The sequence below is a fragment of the Rattus rattus genome, chromosome 10, assembly GCF_011064425.1.
Source record: "Rattus rattus isolate New Zealand chromosome 10, Rrattus_CSIRO_v1, whole genome shotgun sequence".
NCBI lineage: Eukaryota > Metazoa > Chordata > Mammalia > Rodentia > Muridae > Rattus > Rattus rattus.
Genome location: NC_046163.1, coordinates 52930073 through 52945071, shown reverse-complemented (window position 1 = coordinate 52945071; position 14999 = coordinate 52930073). Strand labels below are relative to the sequence as shown.

The following is a 14999-nucleotide window of genomic DNA, read 5'->3' as shown; positions in this document are numbered from 1 at the left end:
AATACATGTTGCACGTGTTATCAAACTTGCATATCTGTAAATTATGTACATTTGTTAGATAGAGATGCAACATATTTACAGTGTGGTAATTAATAGAAGAGGTATAACACATAGCTTGAATTGGTAATATATATAATCATTTGTGTCTGTATTGTCTACATATACATAGGCATATAGGAGTTTATGTATTGATTGTCTATAACATACATGAATGTGTGGTGGATCTATAAGTTATTGTGTCAAATGCAGTACAAAGTCTCTAAAGTTTAATTGCGGACTAAATCAAAGATTCTTTTTTATGTGTGTTTTTCCAAAGGTACAAAGAGAAGAGAACCCATACCACCTATATCTAAAGAGGCTATACATCAACTACCATGGTCGAAGGAACCAATAGGATTGCCAGGACTATCATTCAGAATGATACAGAACAATGCCACCTGCTTGCATGATTTTGTCTTCTTGGGCTTCTCCAGCTTCGGGGAGCTTCAGCTTCTGCTGTTTGTCTTGTTCTTGTCTTTGTATCTTGTCACCATCACCAGTAATATCTTCATCATCATAGTGATCAGACTGGATAGCCATCTGCACACACCCATGTATCTCTTTCTTTCTTTTCTATCCTTCTCTGAGACCTGTTATACATTGGGAATCATCCCACGAATGCTCTCCGGCCTGGTTATGGGAGGACAGGTGATTTCCTTTATGGGTTGTGCTACCCAGATGTTTTTCTCTGCTTCATGGGCTTGTACCAACTGCTTCCTCCTGTCTGTCATGGGATTTGACAGATACGTGGCTATCTGTGCCCCACTTCATTATGCCAGCCGTATGAATCCCACTGTCTGTGCCCAGCTAGTTGGCACCTCCTTCCTGAGTGGATACCTTTTTGGAATGGGAATGACTCTTGTCATTTTTCGTCTCTCATTCTGCAGCTCCCATGAAATCCAGCACTTTTTCTGTGACACACCTCCAGTGCTAAGCCTTGCCTGTGGGGATACAAGACTAAGTGAGCTGGGAATCCTCATTCTCAGTCTGTTGGTTCTCTTGGTCTCTTTTTTCTTAATTAGTGTCTCCTATGTCTATATTCTGGTAGCAATCCTCAGAATCCCTTCTGCTGAGGGGCGGAGAAAAGCTTTTTCTACTTGTGCCTCACATCTCACAGTGGTTGTTATTCACTATGGCTGTGCCTCCTTCATGTACTTGAGACCCAAAGCCAGCTACTCTCTTGAGAGGGATCAGCTTATTGCTGTCACCTACACTGTGGCAACCCCTCTCCTTAATCCTATTGTTTATAGTCTAAGGAATCGGGCTGTGCAAACAGCTCTGCGAAATGCTTTCCGGGGGAATTTACTAGGTAAAGGATAAAAGCTAGACCTGAGACACTCTTCTTTGCATAAGCACATCCTAGACCTAGTAGGCTAAATATTTCAAAAAAATTGACAAAACTGCTGTACCAAAACCCCACATCGTCCCCTGCCTTTCCTCCCATGATGCTTGGAAGGATAAAACAGAATTTACTGCTCTATTTACTGTGTTCAACCCACAGTGAGCTCAAAATCTTAATATTCACCTTCAGTTTCATAGGTGCCACTCCTAATTATCAAAACAAGTTAAGAAATAGAAATTATCTTAATTCATGAAAATCATTACTGATTTCCCAACTGAGTCAAACAAGATGAAAGACTTTCAGAGTGTTTAACTTCAAGGCTAAGATGTCAAGATCCAGGAGCATTGTGGAGAATTTTAAAGTGATTACACAAGGAGACTATTTGATCAATAATATTCTCCCAAGGTCTGAAACTCAGCATGTAGTCTGGGAGATTCAGGGTAGGCAGAAGCCTTGTTGATGCTTTTGCTTCTCACTCTGCACCCTATTATCTTTCTGAGTACATTACAGAGCTATTTATTTTGCCTGTTCCTTCCACGTACAGTGTTTCATACATGATTCTGTGTATTAGGGAGAAATAAAGTTGAACTCTCTCAGTCCTCTGGCAAGAGCGTGAAAGCAAGCTCTTCAGCTAATTAGCTGTGCTGGATAAGTTGCTTACCTGTTTTCAGTTTCAATGTCATCATTTGTACAATAGTTCTCATTACATACTTTTGTGTTTGACTAACGGTTTCATACATAGATAAAGAGTTTGTCACTATACTTGAGTCACAGTCATTTTTTACTGAATGTTACCTGCTACTTCTAGTAATGATATGATGTTGGCTTTTAGTCCATGGAAAGATTACTGTAGGTGAGGATCTGAGACAGCTTCATGCCTAAGTTAATGAGTATCCTTGTTCCTAAAGAACAGGTGAAACATGTTCTAAACTAACTTGGACTGTCAGAAAAGATAAGAGAAGTTGGGTGGTGAGAGACTGTGGATATGTTACAGAGACAGCTAAGTTGGTCAGAGAGAGTGAAAGTCTTACAAATGAGAAATGTGTTAGCCTGGGAAATTTTGTTGTTGAAGATGGTTCAACTACACCTCACTTCAATATGATCCTTTTGAGAAGCAGAAGACAGGGCTCAATAAATGGAGCAGAATGATATCTGTGGACTGAAAGACTAGCCCATGAGTGGGAAGGATAGAGAGTTTCAGCAGAGAGAACAAAGAATCAAGGACACAAGGAAGGAATCCTAGCTATTACCTTAGGTTGAAGAAAATTGAAGGCTTTGAAAATCTAAGTTCCAGATCCACCAGACTTATCAGGAGATGGAAGAATAAATAACCTGAGATATGTAAGCAGATAGCAAAATTTTATTCAGCTTATACTGAAGTGGATGGTCTATTATGTCATAATCTGCCAGTTAAAAAGATTTTGGTTATTTATAACTAATTTAGACACTGGTGAAAAATCATTTTGGGGATATCTTCTGATTGCTATATTCCACTGTAGTTAATGGCTTAAGGTAAATGTTACAGAAAAGGTTACATGTCATTTTCAAATATCTTTTTTTGTAGCTATAATTATTTTAACTGGATCCTGTGATGATTTTTTTCCCAAAGATTGAGGAGGGGTCAATTTCTATTCAAGTGAAAGAATTGAGACACTTAAGAGAGTAAATAAGGAGCAATATCCACAAGCAATAAGCTATCTGTGAAATGCTGTTTCACACAAGGCAACAAAGTTACCTAAGAAACATAACTGTCCGGAGAAGACCTAGATATAGTACCACCGTAGCTTCTTGAATTTTCCTTAATTCATAAATTCTGAACAATTTTACTGACTACAGAGAAGATAGAAATGAATAAAGCATTATTTGTATCATATTAAAATGTAAGAGAGTATTTAGGGATTTAGGAAACAAGAGGGGACCCTGACGTGCCACAATTGTATCTTTCTGAGAGCAGAAGCAGTCCTTCTCATGGTGAAATATCAAAACAGGACAAGAAGAAAACAAGTGTTGTGTTATCTCTATGTGATTCTGCTTCATGGAATAAGACAAATTACAAACATTTATAACAGTAAAAACTAAATCTCTCCTGAAAATGGCAAAAAACATGTAAATCACTTGGATTTTATTTGTCTACTTTATTATTGTACTTTTCACAGTATAATTAACAGCATATACTTAGTAATAATAATGGTTCTGAAAATACAAAAGCATAACTCTAGTTAAATTTAATTTTTAAAAATACTGATCCTATAATCAGAAATGCAGCAAAATACTAAAGGTGTGCAGAACACACACACACACACACACACACACACACACACACACAGCTTCCCACCCTAAGTAGAGACTAGTTACATAATCTTACAGCATTTTTTTGAACTCCTGCCCATATACTTGATAAATTTTTAAATCCTGCAATAAATGGAACACACACACTCACACACACACATACACCACCACCACCACCACCACCACCACCACCAGCAGCAGCAGCAGCAGCAGCAGCAGCAGCAGCAGCAGCAGCAGCAGTAGCAGTAGCAGGAGCAATATTTTTCTTTCACACTTCTTTGTGCCTCTTTTCTCCCATCACATGTTGCCACACTATGATCTTCTATGGTACATAAGAATCTGCCCGTCAGTTGCCAAAGAACGAATTGGTGAAGCCAACGTAGTCGTAGCCCGCAGGTTGGCTCCGACCCCGCGGGTCCATATATTGCTGCATATGTATGGTACAGAATGACACTTGTTCTGGGGTTAGAGCCTGAAAAGAACGAGAAGAGAAAGACAGAGTTACAGAAATCAAACACTTATTTCTATGGGTCTCCCTATCTGTCCAAACACAGAAGGAGAGCAATCAGGAGAAGCAGCCTTCTTCCTATCACTCCAATTTTTCATAAATTTATTTCATCCAATAAAATAAAATTAATTAAAATTTCTTCCCAAGTCTTTTTTCATATCCTTTTCTTTAGATATTTTTGATAAAAACCAAACCCAAACAAGTCCATATCTTTGCATTATTCTGGCATTTCAAACACAATTTGATTTTGTTGATCTCTCTGTCCCCCATTCTATTCCCCCACCTCTCTTCCTGTTCTGTACGCTTCCATCCCCAACAGTCCTCTTCCATCGTACATGTCACATGTGTTTTGTTAGTTCCCATGTCCCTTTCAAACCTTCTTTTCCCTTCTTGTTCTCCTTCTAGTTCCTTGGCCTATACTCACCTATATACATGCACACAACCATCATTATCTAGGGTCCCAGTGTAAGAGAGAATGTACAGTATATTGCTTTTTGAGTCCTAGAAATAATTTCTAGTTTTGCCAATTTTCTTGAAAGTTCCCTGTTTTTCATTATGGCACTATATATATATATATATATATATATATGTATATGTATACATTTTCACTTTTTACTATTCAACAGTTGACAAACATCGAGAAATTAGCTCTTTCTATTTGTCTTATTCAGTAGAAATGGCAATAAGCTGCTTAAAAATTGAGTGGCAGATTTTGAACAGACTGTAATAGTCAGTAGAGAACCACTAGACATTTTGGGGCTAGAGTAGTAAAAGCAAACAATTTAAATGAAACAAGGGATGCCTTGTGAAAGAGGAGGCCTCAGGCAATTCAGTGGGTATATGGGTGGGAGTGCTGGAGGAGAGCCAAGACCAAGATGACCCAAACCAAGACTATAGTGTCAGAACAGGAGACGCAACTGTGGAACCCCACCTGTTTCATGTCCTCCTTGGTAATGTAGGCCTTGCCTTCTGCCAGGGCTTGGAATGCACTCTCTATGTCATCACTTGTCTTGATATTCTCTGACTCCTTGTCAATCAGGAATGATGTGTAGTCCTCCAGTGACACATAGCCTTTCCTGTGGGGGAAGCAGAGCAGGAACTGTACCATCTGAAGACAAGAAAAGTATATCCCTTCCATCCTGTATAGTATCTCGGGGCAGAAGGAACCAGATCTCCTAAAGTTCTCCTTTAGATAGGCTCTCTGACACTTGGGTTTTGCTCTCTACACTGACACCCCGTTACTACTGTATAGAGAAATACTCAGTCTCTTAGGTTCTAGATGTCATTATCCATGTTTCCTTAGATTTTTCTGTCAGTGTGAGAGCCCAGATAATAATCCCTTATTTTCCTTCAACTTTAGAACTAGAAAGAATTAGTTCCTTACAGTAACTTAAGCTGTGCATAGTTCTGTCATGTCTACCAAAAGCACACACAACTCCACTTTGGCTGTGGCCTTTGAACGACTAATTTCTCCTTAAGAGCTCATGGCCATGAATAAGAGTGAATTCTTCTTTCAAGTCCCTCGCTCAGAAACAGCTGAAGTTCACAGAAGAAACATAGTCACCAGCTGAGAAAACTGTAGAACTTGGGACTAAGTTGGGGACATTGCCCTTTACTTCTGATCCAATCTTAAAAAATAGAGCTTGCCAGGTGTCTTATTTGCATATTTTCAGTTATGTTAGTTTTTTGTTCCATGGACCACTTCCCTCTATGTTCATCTCCAGTTAAGCCCCAACCCATAGCCGGTTTCTCTTACCTCCCTGGATCCACAGCATTCAGAAATTTCTCAAACTTGGGCTCAGGTTCACCTTCCTCAACCATAGGCAAATAGTAGTTGAGTCCTCTCAGGCATGACCGGAACTCTTTGTGAGTCAATCGCCCTGTCAAATTCTCATCAAAGTGTCTGAAGACCAAAAGCATTTTATCAAGTTCAAGAGAGAACCAGGTTAAAACAGAAAAGATCAAATTCTGCTATGTTGACTACATCTTCAATGACATGCCATAATACTATTGGAACACACAGAAGAAAGTCTATCCGTATCTCTGAGTGTTTTTTGTTAAATTCAGTAACAGTAGGAATAACACAAAGAGTTGACTATTCTCTCCTGTTCTGCCCTCAGAAACAGCTGAATTACATGGAGCAAACATAATCACCAATTGAGTGATGTGTTAAAGACATGTTTTACTTTTAAAATCCAGGGATCTCACAGATGATTAAAATTGGCTATAGCAATCCAGTACTGGTGATAATTTGCATACATAGACTAGATCGTCACTGAGGTCTGATCAAGGAACATAGAGAGAGAAGTTATTTGTAAACTTATGAATTTTCTAGAAGGCAAAGGACCAGCCAACTGTGAACTTATACTCACTTATATGTGGTGCTAAATTCTTTCAGTGTCTCCTCACTCACACCTATGGTGTCTCTGGAAGAAAAAAAATTAATTACCTCTGGAAATAAAACAGTTAAGTATCAATGAACATGACATAGAAAAGGTAGAAAAATTTTAATATATTATTTGTATATTAATGTATTATTTGATCTATCTAGTTCAGAGGTTATCAGGTTATGCTCCAGGAGCCAAATCTAGCCACTTCCTGAGTCTAAACAGCTCCTGTGACAAGAATGGTTTTAATACTTCTTTATAGATGAAAACAATCGAAAAATGTTTTATGAGTCATGAAAGACATGAAATTCAAATTTCAAAGCCTATGAATAAAGTTTTATTGGAACAGAGCCATATTCATTCAGTTACAAATTTTCTTTGGCTGCTTTCCAGTACATTAGCAAAATTGCAACGCTTCAAAAGAAATTTAATGGTTTGAAAAAGTTTAATTATTTATAACAAGGTAATTTACAGAAGATGATTGTCAATTTCTAATGTACAGAAAAATGCTTCCAAAGACTGTTGAGACATAAAGCTGCTGTTATAGGTTTAATTTAGGAAAATTAATTTGTTCCTTTATGCTTCATTAGTCCACAGTTTAAATGTTCCATTCTAGATATTATATCTTAAATGGAATTTTATAAAAGGGAGTAGCTTCTGAAAAGATTATGAAATGTTAAAAGGATCCTGAATGGAGGACTCATGTGTCTTTAAAGAGGATGTGTACATGTAGAGGCAGGGGCACATTGCTTATTTCACAGTGGACCCTGCTATAAAAAAAAGTAGCTCAGGTGTGGAACAGAAAAGAGAGATTGATATGATAGATAAATGAACCATCTCTGAAAGTGCTCTTTATCAGGGACCTGAAGCCCAACCTAATTAAACTCCAACATCCAACACCATCTGGCCCATTCCCTGCCCTGGGTTTAAACCAGTACTTGGCTTGAATCTGTTGCTCCAAATTGTGTTGCATTCGCATCCCCAGCTGGTGCAGCTGATCCCACTGCTGGGCCAGTCCAATGGTGCTGTATTTGATATCAAGGATCAGAGCCTCTTCCATGCTGTCCCCCAGGTCTTCAATCTTGGTGAGATGACGCTTCATTGCTTGAATCTCCTTCTGCTTCCTCTGGGAAAAGAGGCAGTCAATCAAACCACCAGGTACAACCCAAGAGATAGGAGATAAGACGCTGACTTTCCCTAATTTGTTCATTTTAAAGGCCTTTCTATCCTCTTTATAACAAGAACAACTCAGGAAAACTATTTTCCTTCCTTAACCCTCCCTTTGAAAAAGAGAAGAATATCTGTGTGAATGATGCTTGTCGTCCTGTACCTCAGACCCCACCAGCTCCAGTTATTACACTGTGAATTATGTCCATTCACTAGGAATTAATTCTCTGACTCGTCCAATAGCCTCAGTGTGCTCACTTCCAATATTCCTTCACCATCAGGGATGATGGGCTACTGTCACTATCTAAGCAACAGTATACATATGTAAAAAATGTCTACATTTTTCCAAAGCATTCTGACAAAGGAGAATTGTGCATCTTGAGTCAATGGGCAAAGTAGCTCTGAGAGACAGGTGAAAATTTCAATGTTATGGAGTAGATTAGTTCTACCTGACATCTTATTCTTTTCTCATTAGGGAAAATGTATATTGAACTAATTATTTTTTAATCTTAGAAAAAGACAATAATGCAAACAAGACTAAGAAATGCTCTTTAGCCCACTGTTTTCCTCAGTTGACAGGAGAGGATCTGCATTCAGTTATAATACTTGCCTATATCTAATAAGAGAAATTCATTGATTCTGCCAGGTATAGGCTAGGCACATGTGTATCTGCTTTTTTAGTTAAGCACACCAGAAACCTTTTATGTATTTATTATCTTAGATATATTGTTGTAAAAACTGACACTCAAAAAATTAAGTAAACTGGGGCCTGTATGACATGCACTGAAGTGACATTGCAAATTGACATCTGAGTAGGACTACAACCTTGGCTTCTTGACCTTGGGTAATGTCTATGTAAAACCAGGCTGCCTCTAAGTGCTTTCCCTTGTGCTTTTTAAATTTCAAGCAGTTTTTTCAGCTAGTGAACAAACATTACTTACTTTATTTGCTTCAAGTTGGGATTCCAGAGTTCCTGTTTCCTTGAGCAACGATCTAATTAAGAATCAAAAGAAAACATTATTTGTTGTAACAGAAATCTATATTTCACAGACCTGTTAGCTCAAACTTCCTGCAGTTCATTGTTTTTACTTCTCCCAAGTTACATGGACTTAATAAAGTTTCATGAAGCCAAATTTTAATGAACAATTTTTCTGTCAATCTTTCTAGATAGATAAAAAGGAACATAAAGCCAGATTTAGTTCTACTCTTTCTAGAAGGAGTCACACATCTTCCTTAGTTTTACTCTCAAAGGTGACTATTTATTGGTGTCCATAGGTGTCTTTATGGTTACTAACATAGTGGAAGTTGCAGTTACAAAATGTAAATGTGGCATGCAGTATGTGCATATAGTCTAGGTTGCTTATAATACCCAATATGATGCAAATAGTTGTTAGGAACTTTAAAGAGAATGATGAAAAGTATATTTATATATTCAGGAAAGATAATTTTTTGAATATTTTCAGCCCATAATTGGTTGAACATATAGAAATACTGCTCATGAATTTTCAGATTTTATTCTATACATTTAACATGTGAGGGAGGTACCACTCGCTATTTTGGGAAGAACTACTAGGGTTTAGTCTTTTTTCCCACGTTTTCCATCCTTTACAGTCATCACTGGAATGGTACAGTGCATGACAGTCATGTAATGCAGGAACAGTGCATCGCATTACAGTTACACTACATTCAGTAGTATGAGTTCAGGGCTGGAAGAAAATATGAATCCTTATTCTTGCCCCACATCATTAATTAGGCCTAGTAGATTTTGAGGAGATATGATATATTGGCCCTAAAGTTTTCTTAACTAATTAGTCTAGGACAACATTAAAGACAAGACAAACATAGTTACTGAAAATACTGACCCATCCAGAAAATAAGCCCTGAGCATGGTGGACCGGATCAGCATTCATGAGAGAAAAAAAAAGAAAATACATGTTAGTACAATGAATGATTCCATTTCTTCTTATTGATGATTACTAAAGTCTGTTTTGGTCACATAGGAATCTATACATCCACAGGCTGCTTTCAAAGCCTCTGGTACTCTGAGAAACTCAGACTGTAGGAGTCTTCTCTCTCTAGGGCAAGGAGACCCATATTGATCTGCAGGCTAAGCCTGGAGCATACTTGGCAGGGTAATGTAAAGGAACCAAAGCTAGGGGCCGAGGAGGAGGCAGTGATTCACATGACCTCTGCCAGATGTTTTTAGACACGGTGCAATTTATCTTTTGGTTTAGTGGAGAAGCATTAATTACGGACCATTCAGCCAACACTAAACTTTAAAATTTCACATTAGTGATCTACTAATGGGCATAATCTTCATACTTTGACCATTTATACTAACGTATTAAACTTTTTATGTGTCCCCTTTTCCAGGTCATTTACTCAGAAGATGTAATACACATTATCTCCACACTCATCTTGCATATAATAAATGAAATTAGGCTATATTATACCATTCCATCCTTGTTATGGCTTTTGTTGGCAGGCAACATAATAGCTTATTGGGTGCTCACAGTAGGTTATGTTTTCAGTCACGTCAATAAATGCGTATATGACCTTGAGTGAGACAGTTTACCTACTTTAACTTTCCATGGTTAAAAGCAGAGGTACTAAGATCCACTCTGCACTTTTCAAGGTTGCTCTGACAGTTAAGATAATGGGTGTTGAAGTATTTTATAAAGTGCAATGTAGCATGCAGTCATAGGACTGTTATTGTTTTGAAGTGTAAGTATACACAATAAGAGTGAAAGTGTGCATGTCAAAAAGAAAATAAAAAATTGTGGGAAAGAATAAGGAACACAGTAAGGGGATTGTGAAAGTAGTTTAACACAAAGATAAAGCAGAGCCAAAATACGGTGATGGGGACAGAGTACATAATATTTTCTTTTGTATCATGCGTGGTTTGAAGAAAGCACAGCTTACCTGGTCTCCTGGATCCACTGAAGGAAGGCACTGGCATTCTGTTCAAACTCCTGGCACATTTCAAAATTCTTGATCTGCCTAGCCTCTTCTTTCTGTAGCTCCTGCTCCCGTTCCTACAAGGTAACAAAGAGCAGGACTGGTTCATATAGAAGGACTTTGGCATAAAAGAACCATTTTGTAAGGATAGGTGCACATTTCTATTTCCAAGCTAACCTGTCTTCCACAGGTATGCAGCCATGTGCTTATCTATCTATCTATCTATCTATCTATCTATCTATCTATCTATCTATCTATCTATTGCTCGATCCATCTATCTCTCTATCATCATCGACCTCTCTCTTTCCTATATCTTTCTATGTATGTGTATGTATGTGTATGTATATATGTATGTATGTATGTATCTATGTATCTATCTATCTATCGCTCAATCCATCTATCTCTCTCTATCATCATCGACCTCTCTCTTTCCTATATCTTTCTATATATGTGTATGTATGTATGTATATGTGTATATATATGTATGTATGTATCTATCTATCTATCTTTCTATCCATCTATCTTCTTTGCTTCCTTCAATTGTTCAGTTACCAGCAAACCACAAGACAACAAACCAGAAGATATGCCATATGTGTGTGTCCACCTTCTAATTTCCTTTAGACAGTTTTGTTGCTTGACTTCTGCCACAGCTTAATTAAAATAATTAATTAATGAAAAGAATAGCTCCATTCTTTTCAACACCCCCAACACTGATTCACTGGTCATCTTGTTTGTAGGCAGAAGATGTTGGGTTGTATCTCAAGTTACCTTGATGATCTCAGGTAGGTGCTTCCAGATCCTGCCCAGCACATCCACTGTTAGCCAGGTATAAGGACTGGAGGGCACATTTAAGGCTTTAATTTGCTGGTCTAGCTCCAATAAATGGTTGAAATCCTCTTGAGCCCCAGCCATAGAGGCCAAGAAGGCTTCATGCTCCTTCTGCAGCTGCCGGATCTCATTTAGAGAGACACAATGCACAGGTTCTGACAAGTCCTCTTCAGCGTTCTCACACCAGTTGTTGAAGGCTGAAGCTTTGTGTGCAAATTCCATGAATAGCTCCTCAGCCTGCAGGGAAAAAAAGACACCCTCATCACTTCTGACAAAGTCCTTTAAGAGAGGAGAATATTGAGAATAAAAATAGTGTCTTCAAATATTTGCAGAGCAGCAATCTCAACCAATGAGACTAAAATTAGCAGTGACCCCATGATGAGGTGGGATGAGTAAGGATTTGCAGAACTTCCAGGATTTAGTATTTTCCATTGTGTGAAATTTCTTCACAATTTATAGATGAAGAAAGGGACTGGCTAACAATGTCCTTGTTGATTCTAAGGGTTATAAGAGTAGTTTTCAGATACATTATTTCTTATTCTGAACTTTGTACTGAAGAAGTTCTGCCTGGCATAAGGAACATTCAGAAACAAGTGTTTGAGTGAATATTTGAGAAAAATGATGAAAATAAACCAAGCAACTTTATTCTATCCTTTACCTATTCTATCCTTTACCCTGTCTCCTTTTCTATCCTGCATCTTTTGTAGACAACACACCCTCATAATTCAAGACTCCTTCCCACCTTCCTTCTAAACCTTTCTTGTGATCTCATCTGAAGCCTAACTGATTAAACCCATCTTCTACATACTGACCGACACTCTGTGTATGAAATACCTGCTCCTATACCATTGTCCACAGTCACTCACATGCTCCAAGGACTCTGAACTTACATGTCTAGAAGCAGAGATGTCATGGACTGATCTAAACAGCAAACAATAGGATGGTTCCAGATTAAAAGTGCACTGTATGTTTTTGGCTCAACTGATTGAATAGTCAACATGATTTTTCTGAGAAATTGTTACAATGAGTTTTTTTTTTTGTAATTCAAATTTAAACTAGGTAGAAAAGACGATCTAAATTGGGGAGAAGAACTATTCTATACAAATTTTAGTAATCTATATGCCAAAATAATTCAACCCAAAGAAAGAAATCGAACAAGATGGGCAGATAATCTATAGAGAATTTCATGTGTTATAGATGAGTGGAATTCTTATAATAAAAATTTAAAATAAATGTTTTGCTATTTATTTATTTATATTGAATACTCTTTTATTTACATTTCAAATGTTATCACATTTCCTGGTTTTCTGTCTGAAAACCCCTATCCTACCCTTCCAGCTTCTTCTATGAGGGTGTTTCCCCCAACCAACTACCTCTTTGTGCCTCCCTGCCCTGACATTCCCCTACACTGGGGGTTCCAGCTTTGGCAGGATCAAGGGTTTCTCCTCCCATTAGTGCCGAACAAGGCCATCCTCTGCTACATATGCAGTTAGAATCATGTGTCTGTCCATGTGTACTCTTTGGGTGGTGGTTTAGTCCCTGGGAACTATAATTTGTTGGTATTGTTGTTCTTATGGAGTTGCAAACCCCTTCAGCTCCTTCAATCTTTTCTCTAACTATTCTGATGGGGACTCCATTCTCAGTTCAGTGGTTGGCTGCTAGCATTCACCTGTGTATTTGTCATGCTCTGGCAGAGCATCTCAGGAGACAGTTATATGAGGCTCCTATCAGCATGTACTTCTTGGCATCAGCAATATTATCTGGGTTTGGTGGCTGTATGTATATGGGCTGGATTTCCAAGTGGGGCAGGCTCTGTATGGCCATTCCTTCAGTCTCTGCTCCAATCTGTGTCTCCATATCTTTTATGAATATTTTTATTTCCCCTTTTAAGAAGGACTGAAGCATCCACACTTTGTCTTTCTTGAGTTTCATGTGGTCTGTGCTTTGGGGCTAATATCCCCTTATCAGTGAGTGCATACCATATGTGGTTTTTTTGTGATTGGGTTACCTCACTCAGGATATTTTCTAGTTACATTCATTTTTCTATAAATGTCATGAAGTCATTGTTTTTGATAGCTGAGTAGTACTCCATTGCATAGATGTATCACATTTTCTATATCCATTCCTCTGTTAAAGTGCACCTGGGTTCTTTACAGCTTCTGGCTACTATAATAAGGCTGTTTTGAACATAGTGGAGCATGTGTCCTTGTTATATGTTGGAGCATCTTTTTGGGTGTATGCCTAGGGTGGGATAGCTGGGCCCTCAGGTACTACTATGTCCAATTTTCTGAGGAACCTCCAGACTGATTTCCAGAGTGGTTGCACCAGCTTTCAATCCCACCAACAATGGAGGAGTGTTCCTCTTTCTCCACATCCTTACCAGCATCTGTTCTCACCTGAGTTTTTGATCGTAACCATTCTGACTGGTGTGAGGTGGAATCGCAGGGTTGTTTTGATTTGCGTTTCCCTGATGACTAAGAATGTCAACCATTTCTTTAGCTCCTTCTCAGCCATTTGATATTCCTAATCTGAGAATTTTTTGTTTAGCTCTGTACCCCATTTTTAATAAGGTTATTTGGCTCTCTGGAGTCTAATTTCTTGAGTTCTTACAGAATAAGAAATGTCAGGTAACTTTCTATGTAGAATGTATATATGAACATAAAGCTCTCAATATAATTGCTTTACTTTTTCAATTAAGACTTACCTTGTGTCCACATTCTTTAATAGAGTACCAATTAATTAAGAGTTGAGATTCATTGTATGCCTTCTAACTCTCTGCCTTAAATTATTGCCAAGTGAATGTAGTAACAGCACTGAGTACTCTGAATCAATTTTTCTGTGGTGCTGAAGATCAAACACGGGGCCTGGTGCATTCTAAGCATGTTCCCTACCACTGACTATCACACTGAACTACACTACCGCTTTTAATATCTTAGTGTTTTGCTATCCTAACCTGTCTGGTCTAGATTGTTTTAATCCCTTTGTTTGTTCCTGAGTGCAAAAACTGGGGTTTTGGGCAGGCCCCTCCAAATTCAGCTTTGCTTTCTTTTATTATCAATATTGTATGGTTGCCATTTGATATGCTTCAGATGTTAGCACTGGAAAGAAAACTTTAGTCTCCTAGATCTACATGAAATACTACATTTCCAGAACTATGAATTTACTTAATAGTGAAAATTTGGAAAAGCAGAAAAGGATGCAAATATCTTCTTAAAGGGGACACACAAGATTTAGTAATAAGTATCACGCTTGAGGATTTCTCCCTAGGAAAGGAGGTACACAGAAAGAGTGCTTTATGGTTACTTTTCCAATGACATTTTTATCTGGGTTAGAGAAATGTACAGGACCAACTCTGCTGTCAGTTTTAATTTTCTTTACAGAAGCTGTCCATACTCTGATTCTACCCACCTCTCCCACTGTATGTGTCTGGCTTCCATCCTAAGTCATCTACAAAAAGTCTTAATCCATTAAAAACAAAACA

At 38.1% G+C, this 14999-nt stretch overlaps 2 protein-coding genes across 2 annotated transcripts in view; one reads left to right on the top strand and one right to left on the bottom strand.

Moving 5' to 3' along the window:
- Positions 1-417: 417 nt before the first annotated feature.
- On the top strand, positions 418-1359 carry LOC116910856 (olfactory receptor 10Z1). Its single transcript, XM_032914615.1, has one exon. The coding sequence runs from the start codon at positions 418-420 to the stop codon at positions 1357-1359; it is 942 nt and encodes a 313-aa protein (XP_032770506.1).
- A 2142-nt stretch (positions 1360-3501) lies between these two features.
- The window catches only part of Spta1 (spectrin alpha, erythrocytic 1), a 67782-nt gene continuing 56284 nt past the window's right edge, over positions 3502-14999 (bottom strand). Inside the window, exons 44-52 of the mRNA XM_032914675.1 lie at positions 11459-11755; positions 10655-10767; positions 9595-9612; positions 8674-8725; positions 7504-7691; positions 6551-6604; positions 5935-6081; positions 5110-5254; positions 3502-4142 (exon numbers count right to left, since the gene is read on the bottom strand). Of these exons, the coding sequence (XP_032770566.1) occupies positions 4017-4142; positions 5110-5254; positions 5935-6081; positions 6551-6604; positions 7504-7691; positions 8674-8725; positions 9595-9612; positions 10655-10767; positions 11459-11755 (1140 nt within the window). The 3' untranslated portion in view covers positions 3502-4016. The remainder of the gene's footprint in view (positions 4143-5109; positions 5255-5934; positions 6082-6550; positions 6605-7503; positions 7692-8673; positions 8726-9594; positions 9613-10654; positions 10768-11458; positions 11756-14999) is intronic.